The sequence below is a fragment of the Melanotaenia boesemani genome, chromosome 19 (genome assembly GCF_017639745.1).
Source record: "Melanotaenia boesemani isolate fMelBoe1 chromosome 19, fMelBoe1.pri, whole genome shotgun sequence".
In the NCBI taxonomy this organism is placed as follows: domain Eukaryota; kingdom Metazoa; phylum Chordata; class Actinopteri; order Atheriniformes; family Melanotaeniidae; genus Melanotaenia; species Melanotaenia boesemani.
In genome coordinates, this window is record NC_055700.1 from 13432525 (window position 1) to 13453857 (window position 21333).

General features: G+C 35.9%; 1 protein-coding gene across 3 annotated transcripts in view; it reads left to right on the top strand.

The window, feature by feature from the left end:
• Positions 1–21333, top strand: part of LOC121629820 (astrotactin-2-like) — a 300171-nt gene that overhangs the window by 146145 nt on the left and 132693 nt on the right. For all 3 annotated transcript variants that reach the window (XM_041969617.1, XM_041969618.1, XM_041969619.1), the window contains 4 exons: positions 10–177; positions 13771–13855; positions 14707–14781; positions 17293–17430. In XM_041969617.1, coding sequence (XP_041825551.1) covers positions 10–177; positions 13771–13855; positions 14707–14781; positions 17293–17430 — 466 coding nt within the window. The remainder of the gene's footprint in view (positions 1–9; positions 178–13770; positions 13856–14706; positions 14782–17292; positions 17431–21333) is intronic.

A 21333-nucleotide genomic window follows, 5' to 3' on the forward strand; every position in this document is an offset into this window, starting at 1 on the left:
TTTTTACAGGAAGTAGTTTTGTGGTGAGCATGGGCAGTTTCTTGGATGTTTCTAATTGGCTAAATCCAGCCAAGCTCACACTGTACTATCAGACCAATTCATCAACGCAGTGGGTCAGAGACTACTGTGGCCAGAGGACCACTGAGCCATGCGAGCAGATTTGTGACCAGGACACAGGTTGGTGCATACAAACATATGCAGACACTGGAGCCTATTAGGGGTTTAGTTCACTGACTTGGTTCGTTATGACAGAAAGGTTATTTCTTTGCTTTATTGTATTTATCTGGTAACTCATAAGATTTCAAGAGAGGGATTACTAAGCCCAAAACTTGAATACTGCCATGATGTTTGACATCTTAGCACAATACCAAATACATCTAATTAGATGTATGTAGCATGAGTCAACTAGAAATTCTATGAACTGAGTACAAAATATACTTCAAAAGCTTACAGGCATCCAATGTTCCTTCATACTGTGGTAATTATAAGGACATCCATACCCAGAATGAGGTCTGAGCCAAAAGGCTCCCATCTTAAATTAATTTCAGTCCTGTAATCCTTGTAGCAATCGGATATAAAACTTTCTTGTCATACACATGCAGTAAAATGTCACCAGTGAAGGTTAAATAAGTGTTCAGATGGTGATATTTAATCTACGATTGCCATGCATTAATGAAAAGCATTCATTCTAATTTGAATTCAAATTTTTCACTCTCATCTCATCAGATAGTAGCCACAGGATGCTCATGTGGTAAATTGTAGTTAATTTAAATTCAGCAATATTAATACAAATAAAATATTTTATATATATTCTATGGACCAATCAGTTGTTCTCTTAGAATGTTGATATTGATCACACAGAGATAATATACAGTCACCAACTGGTATTTTAACTCAAAGTTCATTGAGTTCTGCTAACTTAAACATGAAGGCCTCCTGCCTACATATGCATGCATTAAATAAGGAGACACCCCAGTACCACCTGATAGGTAGTGGAGCAAAGACAATGCAGTCTGTTAAACATTGGGAAGGTCTGTTATTCAACAAAAGTTGGCTGCATCTTATGCTGCAAATTTACTCTGAGCCACACTGTAAAACCAACATCTAATACATACGGTTATGACTTCATGTTTTATGTATCCATCCTGTGCAATAATGGCATGTAATGAATCACATTAGGATGTGTGAAGCTCAACACAGATGAAAATACAGACCAAAAAAAAAAAAAAAAAAAGATTGAGCTTTCATATGGTGCGTTAATATGTTTTCCGAGAGCTGCAGTGCCTTAACTCTTTGTTCAAATGCTACATCCTTTTTATTACAGTCATGTATAAGCTGGAGGATAACTTTGATTTTCACAGGTTTTATTTTTTCTTATTTGGCTTGTGGACTTCATTTCAGTGGTGACACTGAAGGATGATGGTGAACATGTTACGTGTCATGGTAATGACATGTCAGAAATTTATTCCTGGCTATCTGTCTTTGACAGATCATTGTAGGCCATGCTCATTTCAAAGGTCACGTTCAATGAAAGATTATTTAAAGTGACCTTTGATCCTCTCTGACTCTCTCACTGTCTGTTGTAGGACAGCTGTTTTTAGCTACAAACAATGATTTCCCATGATTTTTCATGTTGGTTGTCAGCTGGGACAGCCCGAATGACAGCGGATCAAATAAAATCATTATCAAATCAAATCAAAATTTATTTATAGAGCACTTTTCATACGCAAGAAGTGCAACATGATTTACATAAAAAATAATGTATAAATAAACAATCAAAAGCTACAAACTCAAGACAAGTAAATTACTTTTCTTCAGAAGTGGCTTCATCAATGCCATATTGAAGGCAGATGGGAGAATACTCATTTGAATAGAGTAATTTTTGATGTTTAAAAGCTCAAACTCAAAGAAACCCATAAAATGTTTTTAAAAGTGATGTGGGAACGGGGTCTAAAAGGCAGGTTGTTGGCTTTAACAGGGAGTAAACTTGAGCGAGTACCTCAGCATCAACCAGGACAAAACTCTCCAGTGTTTCCTCAGGTAAAAACATTTAGTCAGATATGTTAGTATCATCATTTTGCTAAGATAAAGGCTGGATCTAATAGCATCGATTTTTCTCCTAAAGGAGTTTGCAACGTCCCCACATTCAGCGTCTGATGCTGTCATGGAAGACTTGTTAAAATCTGTGTTCATTAAAAAATCGATTGTTTTAAAAAGGAATTTGGGATTGTTTTTGTTCTGTGTGATTAGGTTTAAAAAGTGGAGGGTTCTTGCCTGTTTTACTGTATTATTGTAAATGTTTTCCTATTCCTGAAAAATTCCTAAGTGAATGGTTGTTCATTGTTTTCTCCAATTTCTTTCTGTTGTCCTGCAGTTCCCTTTTATTTCTTTGATTCTTTAATTTCTCCTCACTAAGCAAGGGTTTGGTATAAAATGTAGATAAAACTTGCAGCCACCTCTGAAGTTATATTGTATATCATCTCCTCACAGTTCTCCCCAGGGCTTCCTGTTGGATAAAACTGGTGACGTTAAAATATGCAGAGTAGTGGTCTGACACAGCCAGATCAACAACAGAGAACACACCAGTAGTCAGACCATAGGTTATGACCAGATCCAGGGTTTGTCCTCTGTTGTGAGTAGGCTGAGTGACGTATTATTTAAAATACATACAGTTTAAAAGATTTAAAAACTCATTCCCATAATAATCACAGCTGTTATCAATATGTATTTTAAAATCGACAGTTATTAAAATGTTACTGTGTTTGGAGTGTACCGATGTTAAAATGTTTGAAAATTCTTCATTAAAGCAGGAAGGAGGCCTGGGTAAGTAACACATACAATAGGAAGGTTGCTAAAAACAAATATATGATGCATGAAAGAACTGTCTTAAAATTGAGCTTTGAGCAATCAATGCAGTAGAACCACTTGTATTAATGCAATATGCATTGGCTGCTGGTGCACTAAGTATAGAAGTGAGTTGAGTATATCATTCTCAGGTTTCAGTTCATCAGACAGTTTCAAGATTTCTTCCTTGAGGTTTGTAATGTGCAGGTGTATGTAAACACCAGGTCGTCAGGAGGTGAACTGGTGTGTAACGGTCTGTTTTTCCAGGGATCAGACCAACTAATGTCTTCCTTTGTGTTAAAATTACGATTAAAAGAAATACTTTAACTTTGAAAAAGGTTTAAAAAAAAAAAAACAAAACAAGTAAAAACCAGTGATAAAAGCAAGACACTACTCCTCAATGAGCACAGTGTCCTCTTTGCAGGAACAGGAAATGTTGTCACAGACATGTTGAGGGCTGATGCATAATGTATTAGAGGTCCAGACACTGATTATAAGATATAGTAACACTAGGGTTGTCAAACAAATTAAATCTTTAATATTAATAATCATAGGATAGCTGTGGCTCAATCACAATTAATTACATTCTAAACTAACACCTAGTTTGCAGTCTGCTGAAAGCTAGGTATTACACCTGCACTCTTGGCCTAAACAGATGTGTGTCTGACGGTGGGTTTTTTTTTTTCAAACTAGAGGTGCTTCAGAGGAACAAAAAAAAATATTCTGCTCTGTCTCCAAATGGCAGCATTTTCATTGATTGTTCTTATTTTATTCATTTTCAAACGTCTCCTCTAAAAGGCCAACAGGTTTTCTGATTCTTCCAGTCTGCTCAGGTGACAATCAGCCATTATGTAGGTGGATCAACTCCTTCTTTTCTTGGCAAACTCAACACGACACAATTTGTTGCATCAACTGGTAAGGAGTGTGGACCAGAATGTCAGACCCAGTGACTGAGTGGCAGTCACCATTTAGTCATCCTGCACATGAGTTAATGTGTTTTTAAAAATAAACACATTGATTCCATGAATTAATTATTATCTTTGCATTAACAATCCTAATTTTCATGATATTTCCATCAATGGGGATGGCTACATTGATCACTATGGCTTTCCTTTGCTGCTTTTCCATGATCACAATGTCTGGTTGGTTGGCTACCACCTTTTTATCGATCTGTATCTGGAAGTCCCACATGATCAAACTCAAGTGGAGTCTGTTTTACCAGGAATGTTAAAGCAGTGCAGTTAATTTGTTTACATGTACTGATTCATAGCACAGATTTGAAATTTGCATAATATACAAACGTATTTCTGTTTAAAAAGAAAAAAAGAAAAGGAGACATATCAGTAGATAGGTTTGTTTGTTAGTTTTTTTGTTGGATTCTTAAGTAAATGTATCCTTTCTCTATAGTTTTTGCATCAAAGCTTAGTGCACCAGTAAGATTCCAACATTGATACTATGTAAGCAGAAGCTCACAATGTCTTTGCCACCTCTCAGTAAATAATCACCAGCTGCAGTTTGTGCAAATACAGTTTTACGCCCAGTGACATTAAGATAGTCCCAACAAAAGCTGAGCATGCAGCCAGATGATATTTATCTTAACTAGGGAGGTGTAACTCCCTTGTGTTTTCCCTGCCCAGCTGGATCAAGTCTAAGCCCATTAGAATGGATTACATCTGTAATGTATGTGAAATTTATGTAACCCTATTCAAGGACATGCTGAGGGCTGATGCATAATGTATTAGAGGTCCAGACACTCAACTTAGTCAGAGTTCATGAAGATGCCAAAGATGGAGTTGGCACGTATGTGTTTGTAGAATGGAGATGTGTGTGGATACAAGTGCATATGCCAGCAGTTCATCAGCCCCTGTGCGTTTCTACAATGTGAAATCATTAATGGTTGTAATTCAGTTTTATAGTCATTTATTCAGGCTCCACTACATTCAACATTTTCACTTTATTAGTGTGACTGCTTAGCTCTGTCTTGCTGTCTCCATCCATTCATTTCCCTTTTCATCTGTCCTTTTCAGCAGCAAGATTTTTTAATCAGTAATTGGCCTCAAGAATGCCATTTCTTCTCAGTGCATTGAAGTTTATCCAGCTTCCAAATTAAAGGTACTCTTCTGAAGAGATTTGGTTGCTGTAATTGCACTCCAGTATGCCTTTTATCACTTAACACAAAGATACAGTCATGGACAACACTCAACAGCATAATAATGTAATATGCTCAGTTTTTGGGGTCTTAGGTTATTCTGTTTAGATGTGGTAAACAAAAACAATAAACAAATAGCTGACAAAGACATCGTATATGTGTGGATTGCTGCTGATCAAGTGTAATTAGCCAGCTGATGATGTAATTGTCAATTACAAAATTCATGGCCAGTTTATTCTTTGTAAATTGGCCAAATGCTTGTATAATTCCTCTTTTATATTGAAATTCAGATTCTGATAACATTGTACTTGCTGAAAATACAAACCTCAGGTTTTCTAAAACAAAAACTTTACTTAAAATTTTTACTTGTCTAATCTGATGATATTGTGTTACTTTAATACCCAATCCTGACACCCTCACCTGTCACCAATTAATCTGTTGATCACTGACTCTTCCAGAACAGTGTTACTTTTATAATCTGTCAACTTTTATTTATAGGACCCTCTCTCTTAACTTTACATTTACATTTTTACATTTTCTAAGTATTATGGAGTTGGTCCCTGAAATTGATTACTCTTATTACAGATTTAAAACTTTCAAACGTTTCTAGAAAATAAGGTTTTTATTTTCATCTATGGTGCAGCTTTATTTTTAAATTGAATGCTGGTGCCCTCAATCTATGTTTTTATTTACGTCTATTGACACAGTGTTGCACTGGCAAAGTGTTTCTACCATCAGTTCAATAGTGTTTGCATTGATCAGGAAACACATTTTACTTTACTTATATGGTAAACAATTTAAATCCATATCGGCATTTGAACTTCTCAAGTTCATTGGTTTTAAAGCGTGTACAAAAACACACTTGCAGACACAGTTTCTTCAGGCTCAATAACTACACATAGAAACTGTCTCAACAACTCAATCAGGGGCCTCCATCCTGTTTCAGTGTTACGCTGGTTGACTGTCACTGTTGACTACCTGTCACTGTATCACTGTGACTGGATAATCAATCATCTCTGCCTTCACTCCATGACGTAACTGCTGAAATGGAGGTCAAAAGATTGGCATAATTAAACGGTTTCTGCTGTCTGTTTAGAGTCTTACTGACTATAATTGGACAACTGGTAATGCAAGTGATTACAGTGTTGTTAGAATATAATAAACCACCTTTGTTAATTTACAACACAATAAACATATAAATAGTTTATTTTATTTAAAATAGATTTGAAATACATCCATAATAATTTATTTATAGAATCTTTAGTAATTTTATCCCATCTTAAAGAGATGCAGACTTATAAATAATGAAAAGTTCTACTGAAATGATTGAGGTGTGTTGCATGTACAGCACTGCCTTAGCATTCCATTCAATATGGAGTTTACTCACATGCCCACATAGACACACTCTCCATGGAAGAAATGTTTTATATAAAATCTGCCCTAGGTCTTTGGGTAGAATGACTTCTCTACCTGGAAATATTATTACAAGCTCAAACAGGCATCAGACTGACAATAACTCTTTTCTGTGCCAACACCATGAACCTTGAAATGTGAAAATCATCCACACAGCCAGAATGAGATACTAGAAATCATTACAGTGACACACATCATTTCTAGCATGATGTAAAACAGGAAGAAGAGAGATGATTTGGGCTCCGAAGTGATTGCCTCTGTTTTACCTTTTTGGCTCTTACTTTCGAACATGGAAACAGCTGTAGTAAGAGACAAAGAAGATGAGCAGTGGAGAATGAAAAAGACCATTGGTAACAAATTTATGTTGATGTTGCTATTTTAAAATACTGTTTGAACAGGATATCCCTATGTCCTTGTATCAGTTTGTGTGTTTGTTCAGATATCTAGGTGGACTGGATGAAGACAATTATATGTCATCAAATGGCCATTTGCAATCACAGCTGATTAGCTCTAAATTAAGCTTGCAGTATGTTCTAATTAGCCAGCCTTAACTTGTGGCATCCCAGAGTTTACCCACTTATACAAACCCTCAGGGCAGACATAGTGTATGTGAAACATACAATTTACAATTGCAATTTGCAGTAATCACAGTCTGAGAGACACACTCATTGTTTGAAGGAGGCCACATGAGGTTGAAAATATACTTGCTGTTCAATCTTGCGCCTCTGTTTTAAGCTTATTTGTTTACATAGCTGCCTGTGTACTATGCTTTTTACCAGAGGATTCCACTTGGAGGCGCATTAGAGAACTAAAACCAGATAAAGTTGTCAAATTTATCTAGCGGAAACTACACTGTAAATGTGGCGACAAACCAGGAGGTTAGCATTTGATTAATTTTCATGTCACAACAGAAAAAATAACAGCAGAACTTATAGTAGATGGTAGACAAGGCCCTTTAAACCAGGATGCCATGTCTTGTCTTAGAAACATTCTCTCATTTTTACTGCTGTCAACCAGTCAGGGGCTATGTCAGGACCAGTTCCCATATTGCAGTTTGCTAACTTGTTGAGTTAATTTCTGAGGACAAGCACATGTGGGTTTGAACAAATGCAAAATATACAAGGCAGCCATGATAATCACACATGTGCATAATTAAAAGCAAGTATATTTTCGGTCAACATATACAAGAAAATCAAAAGGCGTGCAGTTTGGTGATAGCATTTATTTTTCACAAGAAAGGGAAGACAAAATGTGTCACAATTATATTGGAAATAAATAACTTTTTGGCTGTCATTTACTGAGTAAATTTAAAACATCATTTAAAACATCAATTAAAACTTTGAAATAAACGCTAACATAGCAGATGGTGGGTTTGAACTTCAATGACATGGTCAGTGTATTCCTAGAATTGCAATATAATTGCAGTGTGTACCATTAATGTAAAAGGGCTGCAGTTGCCATGGCACATTATCAGCTCAGTGACATTCAGATTTAATGACCACACAATGACAATTTCCCTTCCTGTATTTGTGAGGTGTTTTTACTGCTGGATTTGTCATTTTCAAAAGGTGTTTCTTTATCACCTGCATAACTCCTCTGTATCACTTATTTATGGCACATTCACTATGATTGAGCTTTAGTCAGAATATATATATATATATATATATAATCAATTTTCCTTTTCAACCACAATGCTCCGTTTTGAATGTCTGAACCATACCTACTTTTTCAAAGCTGAGAAACTGACACACAAAGTATGGGTCTGAAAGTTTTTATAAAGGTTAATTCATGTGCCTGCCTAATCAACCAGACGTGTCTTTTTCTTGTTAATTGCTTGATCCGCCCTTAATTGTTTTTGCAGGAAAGAAGGAGCCACAATTCACTGATTACTTGCAAGGTGTGTCTTAGATTACAGGAAGAATTTGCTTCCAGACTGGTGTACCTCATCTTAAAAAAGGTGGAAAGATTTACTGAACAGGTTGCTGTGCAGCCTCACAGCAAGACTCTAGATAGGGGCAGTCTGTTTAACTAAATAAGGGCATTGTTTTATTTTGCAGAAATGCATTTATTTATTAATAATGGTATCAAATATGTAAAACTAGATATTTTCTGATATCTTGATTTGACCTTTTGGCACTCCTGCAGGAACCAAGATGAGACATGGAAAACAACAACAACCTAAATAAGATGGGGAGCATTGTTTTCCGCTTGCTATCAGTGCTAAAGCTAACAGAGTCATCTGCTCCTCTCTAAAATAACTTTTCACACAGCTGTTTTGTATCCTTTTTCATTCAAATGCAAGTATCTTTTACACAGAACTCTCTTGAGCTAGCTTGAGTTACAAAATCAACGCATAGACACATTTTCAATCACTCAGCTGCCTCTTATTTTTTCTTCAGTTTAATTCAAATCAGATCCGGTTTAGCCCCAATTCAAATACTGTTCAAACAGAATGCAATGGTTTACAGAGTGTAAATAAAATAATATATTGAAGAATAACTGAGATAATCTTGCAAATGTTTGAGGTGTGATGCTTTTACCAGACTTTTATCAGATGGGATCCTGCATTTTTGGTTTAAACGTGGCTTGAACCACCAAGTTGGGGAAATAACATTTAAAGATGGCACCATGAGAGCCTGTGAACATTTCACAACAGTAGCTGACAGAACAAGTCTTTTTTTACACATAATCCCTTAGACTCAGTGCAATTAGGGACTCTGTTCAGTCATTGGTTGTATCACTCAGCCGATCTGGGTTTGTTCACACTGCACGTGGTGAAATTAACCAACCCTTTTGAATAACGTATTCCCCTCCTTGCCTGAGGCAGTGCTGCATAACAAATTACTAAATTATTAAATTAAGTGTACAAGACAAACAACAAACAAGAAAACTCACTCATCTATTGGGTAATGCAGATCAACTTCCATTTACACCACATAAGTTGTAGTACACTTCACATGAAGTGAACCAAGACCTACGTTTTTAAGTGGACCAGAGTCGGTTTCTTTGATGCGCTTCAGAGGTTGGTTGCTCATTCATGACTACTGAAACAAACCAGTCTTGCTGGGCTAATGAACTAAGGTTCGAGTTGGTGTGAATTCACCCTTAGTCTACACATGCTGAGTAGTAGACGGATGCCCAGACATACCAAACATGATGACTCTTATGGCAACAAAATGTGCTCAATAGGTTTGAAAAACAAAGGTCCAGAAACGTGTTTTAGTGACCATCGAGCTGGATTTTTTTAATCATCTAAAAGAAAAAAACCATTGCAAGAAAAAGAAAAGATGCATTAAAAATCTTACATGTATACCTACACTTTCGTAATTTTGAGCTATTTCCTTAGTTCAGAGTCCAAAATCCAAACTGCCAGAGTCTAACCCTACATTCTAAAAAATAAATAAAATCAATTCAATTCAGTTCAGTTAAACGTTGCCAAGTGTATTGCTGGATTTGAACATTTTTATTTTTTAATGGCAAAGAATTAAATTAAAAATTAAACTAAAGGAGTCTCAGTAATGAAAGGTGTACTGACTTTCATTGCAGATAGTTCTTACATTAAGGATTATGTTTCTTATCTAGTTTAACTAAACTAACGTTTATCATTTCTTTCATTTCAAAACAATCAATGTTCTCATCACAAGGCAGTACTACTCAGAATCTTTTCACATTTCATGAATCTTTTGAAGTGTTCTCACCTCTGTTCAGTACTATGAAAAATAAAAAAAAAGATTGTCTCTAATAAAATTACTTGTAATATGCCTACAGATATTTTCAGATACTTGCATGAGACATCAATCTACTACAAGACCGAGTGCAAATTTAGCAACTCTGTCACTGCATCTTAATTCTGGACTTCCTTCAGTAGAAATTCATTCATCACAGAAATTCCAGTCATACAGTTAATAATTTACTGTAGTTACTTTTTGGTTTATATGAAAAAGGAAAAGCAGAGAAATAAATCATGGAAATGTTCCTGATTTATTTCTTCTTTAACCAAGTTGAGTGTGCATGTAATGTCTCATAGCAGCAGAAAAAACTCTCTTGTCAGTTCTCCTGGATGTTCCCTTCTCCTCTTTATTCACCTCCACTTAATCATACATGCAGTGTGGCACTTTGCATTGCAAATAAAAGTTTTCTTTTAAATGATTTAGGCTTACATATACTCAAAGCACAAGAAATAGAAGGGAAAAAAACATGAACATTCAAGTGGTTTGCTGTTTTTAATCAAATCACTAAAAGACTACTAAATAAAAATACACTTTCCTGTGAAAAGGTAACATTACCTCTCCAGTCTTTGAGTGCCAACATATAAAGCTACTGCAAAAGTGCGCAAGATTGATTTTACTAAGCACTTCTGATGGCAGGCGGGGAGAATTATAACTAGGTTAAAAGTGAAGAGTCTTAAGCGTAGCGGTGGGGAACTGAAGTGCATGTGTTTTTGTTTGCAACATGAACATGATACATACGTATTTATGGGCCTCTGAAAAGGGGCAAAAATCAGTCATAGTGTTATTTAGTTAGAATCAGTCATATGTTTTTAATAAGCCAGAAAAAAGGAGGCCAAGTTGGATAGTTTTTCAAAGCTGCTGCCTCAAAACAAAAAAAGAAAAAAAAAAGTAGAAGATTCTTTTTCATCTTTTTCATCTTTGTTTGTCAGTTCTTCTTTCCAATTCTTTTTGACTTTATCAAGGTAGAGAACATATAATAGTATTGTTAAATATTGTTTTCCTGCTGGTGTCAGTGGTGTCAGATCATGCGCTGCCTAAACAAGCAGAAGTATGAGTCACTGTTGGTACTTGTTGTTTTTATTTGTAATACGTATATGTTGGATGTGTAAGAAACACAAAGAAATTTGACCAAGACTTCACAATGGATTCTGAACCTTGTGAAGCAGCTGGATTTACTTAAATCTTTTCAGGCTCCACGTCATATTGTGGCCATGACAAGAAAAAAGCTGGACCAGTTAACAATCTCAGTTCTTTATGTAGAGGTGTTTGATCCAGTCACATTCCAGGCATCTTATTCATAAGGACCAGTCTTTTCCGGTTTCTAAGGAGAACTTTCTTGGCTCTGTGAAACAAACCATCTGGCTTGTGATGTTAGTAATAACCATCCTGCAGTTTCTATGGCATTCTGTCCAAAAGGTAAATAGAAATAGAAAGGTAAATAGAAAGCATTGGCTTAACTTTGACACTGACATCCATCCAATTAAAGGGCGTTACAGAGGGATTTTTTATATGCCTTTGAGCAGGTGACAGGTGAAGGTGGTTTAGAATTATGTCTCCGTAGTGTCCGTTTCTCCCTCTACCCCTCCATTTATTTGTTACAGATGAATTCAAAGGGGAAGTAAGCAACATCCATATTTATAGCATTGTCTACTGTCATGGCTGCAATTATGTGTTCGGTCAGAACCAGTTTAATTGGCCAAGCATATGAACACATACATCCCTGCATCACAAATTCGCCTCAAGGGGCTTCACAGTCAGCACAGCATACATCATCCTTCTCGATCCTGAACTCAAATGAAAAACAACTCCAACTGAAACCTGGATGTGAACTAGTATTTAGCAAAAGCAAACAAAGGCAGGGTGGTAATTCAGGTTGTAGACACGGTATACAACTGTATGAAGTAGTTCACGCTTTACTCTTCTCCTAAAGCTTTACACCACGTTTAGAGATTAAAACACCCCCACCTTTTACCATTCAGTGGTCACTACTGTGACCTTTCATAAGGGAGACATATTTTGCCCTTTTTACACAAGCTGACAGTTTCCTCAGGTCTTAATGAATACCATATTAAAATGCCACAGAGAAACAGTACAGCTTTTCCTTTTTCCACCATGAAATTGCTCCTTTATTCACGTCGGCTAGTTTTAAGGTGTGGACTGAACTGCTCGACTCCATTTAATCTCTCTTTTCCGCAGAGTCTGTCCCCTTTAAAACTGCCAAAACTCAATAATCCTTGAAGCAAATTAAACTTGTATGACAGAGCACACAGTTGTAGTAAGGGCTAACACTAGTGCACACAGAAAACTGAGCTCAGTCTACCTCACACCAGACTAATGAAGAAACACTTGACTGGTAGTGTATTTTGCTAATACTTAGCAAATGACAATTTGTACTGATCCTACATTGAGATGCAAATTATTACAAACCAAGTTTGTGATAAACCACTGATCCAGTGTGTTAAAAACTGCACTGCAGAGAGACAGCTGGCAGTATATACCAAATCAAAATCATGTTTCTGACACTTACCAGACCTGACTACCAGTCTGTTTCTTTATTTTTGTACAAGTCTTTAAAGGCTAATGTTAACTATGCATTTATTGACAAACAGGAAAGGTACAGTAAATGCAGCTTGACTTAAAATTAGTTTTTGGAGATAAAGATGAGGACTTTGAGTCTGAACTGAAATCCACTGGAAATCTGAACCACTAACTGAGAAATTTCCAGACCAAAGTTTGTTTTTATATATTTCTTTAGTTATTCACAACTTCAAACACCCGAATATATGGTATTAATTACAGAAAAAGATTTTTTTTTCTAAGTATGTTGTACTTACAAATGTACTGTAACAATTCTGTTCATTAATTCATTGGGAATATATGAAATAATCCTTGGCTTTGCACTTCGTAGCTGTAGCTGGAAGTAGGAGTGCCAGTGAACAACTGACCTGGGTGTTGTCTGCCAGCACAAAGCTGCTGTGCTGCCAGCTGAGTGTCTCTGTTCACTCAGCAATGCAAGCTGTCCAGCCACCTGCAGAAAACTAAGATTAGATCTCACACAAGACTCTTAAGGGTAGAAATTCTTCAGAGAGAATGATGAAAGACATCTTGTAATACTTGCAGCTAACAAATTGAGCCACTTTTTACTTGATTTTTAATTGGAATTCATGTCACTGAGTTAAGAATGTAGTAGGTATATGCAGACTAATGAAACAACATTTTTACTAATAAACTAAAATAAACTTGACTGCGGCCATTTTGTAAAAAGTAACTTAACTAATTTACTTATAATGTCTTCCAGGAAAAAATAAATAAATGAAAATGTTATAGAGTTGCATTGCAATGACCATGTGTTCCACAACCCAAGAGAATGATTTCTACTAAGTTCAAATAAATGTATTAGGAGAGCCCAGTTTATTAGCATCACTGCCAGTGAAAATGTATTTCAACTTTGATCACTGGAGAAAATTATCTGCAGAATTATGTAGCACAACAACTGCTTATTTGATACATCTCAAAGGAATGAAGCTGCAGGGCTGACTTACATGGTAATTTATTCAGTTAGGAAGGATGAATAAATGTCTTCCTTTTTATTTTTTATTTATTTTCTTTTTTTGTGTGATCTTTCTGCCACAGGAGAATGCAGCTGTCATGAGGGTTATTCCCCTGATCCTGTCCATAAACACCTCTGTGTTCGTAGTGACTGGGGTCGCAACGAAGGGTAAATCCCATCTGCTGGTTTCTGTTATATCTGAAGATTAATGTATACCTCTACAGTTTTATGCATAATTTCACACTGCCTTATTCCAACTTCTCTGATACATATTATCAATTTTTGGCTATGATAATGGCAGTTGTTAACAGGGATAGATTTAATATCTTTATCAGGTTCCAAGTTTCTGCACTGTGAGATGATCATGTTAGAATGAATCAAGACCAGGGAAGAAAAAGTAATCTAACAACCGTAGGAATATAAAATACTAACAATTTGTAGTTAATGGGCTAAAACATGCAGATGCAGTTGTGCAGTCTTTTATTTATGTATTAATTTATTTATTTATTCTGTGGGAGGCAAGTCTACTGATAAGTATAAGGAAAGTTGTAGTGCATTTAAAAAATAAGTAAAAAAAAAAACAGCAGGGATGAACATAAAGCTTGACAGAGACAGGAAGTCAGAGAGAGATGAGCCCTCTCTCTGACTCTGACCTTGTTTGACAATTAGCTGACTTGCTCAGTCAGTGGCCACACGTTGTTATTCAGCTTCACCTGTCATCTGCTGGCTTGGGTCCAGCCACCGATCAGATTCCCATTCTTTGTTTTATCGAGGAAGCTGCAGGGAAAGGGTAATCTTATCCAACTGAAAACGTTTGATCAAAGGACGTTAGTTTTAACTTTGTCTTTCAGGGTCTTTTTTATTTCATATTATTAACTGTCAAGCATTTAAACAAAAAAAAGATAAAGATCACTCAAGACTTTAGTTTATAATGCATGAACTCCTATGAATGTATTGTAATAAGAAAACTGTAAATCTGGTTTTTGTCATAGTGTCCCTTCTTCTTTGTCCTCCTCAAGTCCTTGGCCATATGCAAACCTGGAGAAAGGTTATGACCTAGTTACAGGAGAGCAGGCCCCAGAGAGGATTTTCAGGTGAGTCCTAAACTGCAGGTGCAACTCTTGAGTGCATGACTTGTGCTGGCCATCTGTGATTCTGCGGACACACAGTGGCGGTGTTCTTGGCATGATTTCACATGCGAGTTGGATGTGTGTGACAGAGCGTACAGATAAGTAGCTGGCAGATGCACATAAACACAGCTGGACTGACACACGAAGTCACCTCAAGATGGAATGAAATCTCACCGATGGGCTATCTGTGTGTATGCAGAATAGCCCAAGGACCAATCCTGGGTGGACTCCTTTCAAAATGCTTTTACTGCCATTTTTGTTACACTCCTCAGTCTTGATGGGGTCATTGTGTTTGACATTTTGTCTTGAAAAGTAAAGCTCAAAGGACCCATTCAGTATCATCCAGCTGTTCTTCTTAACCAGCCCTCACACCAAACCTACAGATACAATTTGAAATTACAGGATTGGATTTTAACTATTTCTTCCTCTCTATCCCTCCACTATGTAGGAAGAGTATTTTTGTCACAGTCATTCCTCTTCACATGGACTTCTTGGAGATAACTACTCTTCTAGAGTCCACCAAAAGAGCTGATACACTAAATTCCCAGTATTTGTTTCCAGACTTCATCTTCAAGCCATGTGAAGTCGTTTTAAAGCTCTATATAATGATGTACACACACAAAAAAGGCAAATCTTTGAGGCATATGAAGCAGAGTTTATGACTGAAGAAAGATGAAAAGACAGGCACGTACAGATATAGCTGTAGAGCATAAATCCACCCTGACCCGAAAAGACTGATACAGATAACTGAAAGTGTGAATGAAGATGCAGCAACCAAGTAGGAACCTGCGCTGGGGTTAAATTGGGAAGTTGTTATATCAGTGCTGTGTGTAGTGGATAAGGATAAAGGACTGCAATGCACTTCAGCCGGACAGTCAGTCCTATATGTCAGTGAAAAGAGGAGCTTAATTGTAGCAGGGATTCGTTTCTCAGTTGGAGAGCTTTCTACAAAACCAGGGCTGCTTCTAACTTTTTTTTTTTTCATATGAACAACAGTGTGAAAATAAGCATCTGGTGATCTCAAGGTATAAGAGATGCAAAAAGAACGGGAATAAAGCTAATATAACTTGAACTCTCAGATACTGAGCAGAAATGGGAATGAGTGGGATGTATTCAGAGTTGATGATTCCAGTTTGTTTATTAGCGCTGGTATTTTCGGCTCACCTCCAGCACAGATGCATTAAAGGCACAAGATGCAAAGCACAGCATAGCCTTGTGCTATTTGTGAAGCTTTACCTTGTGTTGATATTCCCAAGCGACAAGTCTTGGCCACCTGTACAGTCGCCTGCTGAGAGGATTAATCTTCACTCAAGAAAAACATGTCTGGCTATTCCAAATTATTTTTAAATCCTGAGCAGTGGTCATCAGCACACATGTCACAGACACCACACTCGCCCACAGCTTCCTTTAATCTATTCTTTAGAATACCATTTTGTGTCCAACTGCGCCACAGATGCACTTTATGTAAATAATATTTAAATTAGATGAATTACAAGATCAGCATCGTCATTTTTTTTTCTCCTTGTAACGCGGTTGTACATATTCCGACATCATAAAATACACATTGCTTCTGTTATGTTTAGTGTTTCTTAAATGTGAAATCAGTGGGAATTATAACATTTAAGAATAATTTAAAATGATTCAGAGAGATATATCTCATTTACTTTTAAATACTATACAATATGTAACAGATAATACCACATGATCCAAAATCCCACCGAAACATGCCACAGAAACCCCATCAGGAGCAAAATTATTGCTTATTACTCTAAATTCAAGGGATACCATCAGGACGTTCATATCTGCAAAATGTAGCACTGAGTGTGCTAATGCATTGCAGTGGCTGCTTCTCAGTTTGAGCTGCCATGGCCAGTGACCGGCCGATTAGGTTCAATTACATCCAATTCTGCTGAGGTCAAACTTACACACTCGGGCAGCATGATGGTTCAATTTATGCGCATAGTGATGCAGGAAGAAGCATCAAAGTCAGAACATACTAACATGCTTGTAGCATAGAAGTTCTTTAGAATGAATAAACCAGATACAAAGCTGAGTTTTTGTTTTACCTTTAAAACCACTGCTTGGTGCAATAAACTTATTAAAATATTAAATGCTCATTATATTCAGCCTTTATGATGAACATAAATACAGTACAGTTTTGCAGTAAAGAAACAATTAAATGTTTATTCTTTCTTGTAAACTAAATGGATTAGTGTTTTGAAAAAGAAGAAAAAAAATGTGTGTGTGTGTGTGTGTGTGTGGGTCACAATTTCTCCAAAAGTCTCAACATGCAATCGTTCTGTCACACTATCACCACCCAATTTCTGATGTTTCACTTGTCATGCTCAGATGTGACATGATGTCTTTCTGTTTATGTCTCGGTGCTGTACAGTGTGGGTCTGTATAAACTACCACAATGTGATTGTGTGACAGGAGTACATCTGACGTTTATGTCTTGTTGTCATGCCAACACAGATCATTCTACAGTCTGGGCCAAGGGTTGTGGCTGCCAGTCAGCAAAAGCTTTGTAGTGCCGCCGGTGGAATTGTCAATCAACCCCATTGCCAGCTGTAAGACAGATGTGTTGGTTACCGAAGATCCAGGAGAGGTCAGGTCAGTCTGACTCATCTCAGCATCACAGTTTGGTTAATGAGGATGTTGCTGTTGTATAACTTCATTTTGTTTTCATTAAAAACGCAGGTAAGTATGTAGAAGGGTAACATTGTGTGGATGTTAAACGGTATTAGCTCAATAAAAAAATAAGACAACAAAGAATTGAGAAGACAGACTGTTTAGTCCTTAGTGAATCTTTTATTTAAAGGCTTTAAATAACTATCAGAACAGCATGAAAGCATTTTGGGTCGTGTCCACATAAGAGGGATTGAGAAACAAATCCTAACAATACAGTTGTGTCAACAAGCTTAAAGGTTTGGCATTACAGAGGGACAATAACAAAATATTGGCAACATAAAACTTGTGTTTCTTGATCAGCCAGCCAACAGGCTGGTGTATACTAGTGTAGCACAAAATAAATCAGAACATGAGCTGGGGATTAAAATACCCCCTCTATGTTAAACCCAACTGATATCAGTCAGAGAGGTGATGTTTTCTTGAAAACTGAATGGATAGTCATAAAGGTGTTTAATTTTTTTAAACATGACTATCTGCTGGAAAATAAACATACCTTTTCATTCTGTAACTGATTTAATGAATCCTGAGGTTAATGTGCTGCTGTTTCTGTTTAAGAAATATCATTGGGAGGCTATGTTGTTCTCCAAGTTAACTGACTATTGATTTCAGCTGAGTCCACCACAATCCAAGAAAAATATCTCTGTTGAATTATGTCTTCTCCACAGTGGGCTCCTGTTTTAATTTTTATTTTTTTAATGTTTTTTTTTTTTTTCTGTAATGCAAGTTTGCTTACCAGTGCAGAACAGATGTAAATGCAGTCACTTGTTGCATGCTTAAATGAATACATAGTATAGTCACACTAAATAGTTTCTGAGTACAGTTGAGTGCAGATGGCAAATATATAACCTTAAAGTAGTACCAAAAAATTAATGCTGGTGTAGTAATTACAGTGACCTTCACTGACTAGAAGCACTTTACTTGCAGCAGTTTTAATACTGTGAGCATCTTCATAAATGATAACAGAGGACAGAGAACATTCATGGCATAAGTAGTTTTTTAATGATTCAGGTGGACTAAGATTTAAACTGTTATAGTTCAGTACCTCTGTATGACATCATACAGTAGATAACCCTTTATTAATATTAAAACTGATCTTTTCAACTTGCCAAAAGCTTTAAAAATATAGTATAAATGATACTGTACTGTTTAAAATAAAAATATGACTTGGATTCAATAACTTAAAATGCATTTTATTGAGAAAAAAAAATTCTTTACACAGCTTTTTATTATGCTCAACACTCCTGGGTGTTTTTGGTGTCAAATTTTGCATAAACCATACATAAATGATCCAGAAAACTTAAATTGCAATAATCACAAAGTACAGAGCTTTTCCATGTGCATCATATTAATTGTATTTGCACATTTTCTGCATTATAGCATAAATCTAAACTTCTCTTTACAAAATTGCTTCAGGACTATAGAACTCCCAGGGCATTTGCACACATACTCCTGACTGACTGTAAACAGAATTATAGCATGCCTCTTGATTAATTAGCTGGAGGTTTTCATTTATTATGAAATGAGGACATGTTGTAGAGCAATAACAGTTAATAGCCATATCCCTCACACATGTTGATCCAATCGGGTGTTACTAAAAGATATAAAATATTAGTCTTCCCATTTGGGAAAAGTTGCATTAAAACTTATGGTGTTTTCTATTTATTTATTTATACTCAAACATTAATTGTATAATGATTATACATTTTTACATTTCATCTAAGTTTTTTTTGCAGAGTTCCATTTGGGTAAATTGGGTAAATTAAGCTTTTAGAGGAAGAACATGTTGTCAAGGAAGCACCTAATTGCATCAGTAATCTTTATAGAATGGTTGTTTGGCTTTATTGTGTAACAGAAATTTAAAGAATACCACTCAGAACACTTAATTCATTCCTTTGCACTCAAAGCCCATTTAACATTGGCCACTAAACATATGTACACAGGAACAAAACCATCTAATATCACCAGTCCTTAGACAGAAAAATCAAAAGGTTATTAGAAAATATTAAAGAGATAAGAATGTACATGGCAAGACTGATTAAAAACCTATTTCATTTGGAATAATAACTTAATGTCACATATTAAGTTAATGGTTAGTCCCTGTAACTGTGAGGCAAGTCTGTCAGATTGTCATGAATAATGCAGAGAGCTCATTATCCAGAGCATTTTTTCTGGGACAAAGTCCCAGGGGGACGCATAGAGATTGAAGCTGATGCACTCTCCCAAAGTGTTTATCTGCACATTTATGTAGTCAGTTAGTCATGATAGACATGTTGATGTGAGAAGTGGTGAAATACTCAGCAGCTATAGATTTTAAAAGGATGCATCAACATTTTCATTTATACCCTTTAACTTAGAGCTACCTTCCCATGAAATGCATTAACTGTATTTAAAAAAGAGAAAAAAAAAAAAACTTATGGAAGCACAATAATTGTCGTCTCTAAAATGTGTTTTCTTCTTTTGTTCTTCTTTCTTCTTTTGTGTGTGCTTAAATTATTTTTACAAGACTATATTTGTGGGATAAAGCCAAGCCGACAGGATGTTTCTGCAGCCACTTAACAATAAATGAGCACATGTTTATTTTTTTATGGTTAAGTTGATTTAGGCAAGGTGAACTGTGCTGATAGAGATTCTGATTAAGCAATGTCAAGGTTAATCATAGCCTTCGGTAATCTTTTTGGTTGTTAAACTTGCTCTTTTAGTGGAAGAAGAAAAAAAAGAATAAAATGGAAAAATAAAAGGGTATTTTTAAATATCTAAAATACAAGCCCCTGAAAGAGCCAGTTGAAGGAATGCTTGTTGCACCCATTCATTACAAAAACCCAGACATGGCAATGCCATAAATTAAAGGATAAAACAGAACGGAAATGGAATAAAATGCTTTCCTGATTTCACTCTAACTACATTCCCTCCTTAAAATGCCATCTTGATAAACAACACAAAAGGGTTACCAAATAGCTTTGCTCAGTTATTCAGCCATAACGAATTGTTAAAGCATTTATTTCACAACTGATTATAAAACCACCAAGTTATATGTCAAAAATGTTCTCCCTTCATTTCCATTGCCAATACTCTGATTATTTTACTTGCATAGTGTCTGACATTTAAAGCCAGACAAATATTAAGTAAGTTTATTCCAAACTATCTGAACTATTTGAATTTGGAAACATAAAAAAATGATGAAAATGTCTCTATAATAATAAAAGCGAAGAACCTATGTGTGTCATATACAGCTTTTACTCCTGTCAGGGAACATTTAATAACTGCTGTTTTAAAGACCAGATTTATATTAAGATTAAATGTATAAATCAGTGAGCTGGAAACCAAAAATTACTCTTTGCCTCACTTTGTTTGCAAATACAGGCTCACAAAAATGTTTGTTAATTAGCTTGCAGTAGACAATAGAATTTGGTTAAAGTAAATTACAAACTTTTTTCTTTTTATTCTCTATTTTAGTACAGGTTGGAGACCCTCATTAATACACTCAGAAAATCATGAAAAACGCTGTACAAGATAGAAGATACAAGGTCATAGGCACAAAAGCAATACCAAATGACTTCTGAATGGATACTTGGGCCTTTACAAAGTAACTGATTAAAATAATGAACTTCAAAAACTACTATAACATATCTTTATTGGATTTATAGGAGTTAAGACTGCATGCAAACGAAAAAAAACATGTTTTTAAGATGTGGAAATGGCAGAACCCCACTAAGAATTGGAGCTCATTTAAAAACGGACCAATGCACTGAGTGTCTTCTGGTCTTACATGATAAAAACTGAAATTATGATGGGAAATGAAATTCAAAGTAGTGCATATATTAAAAA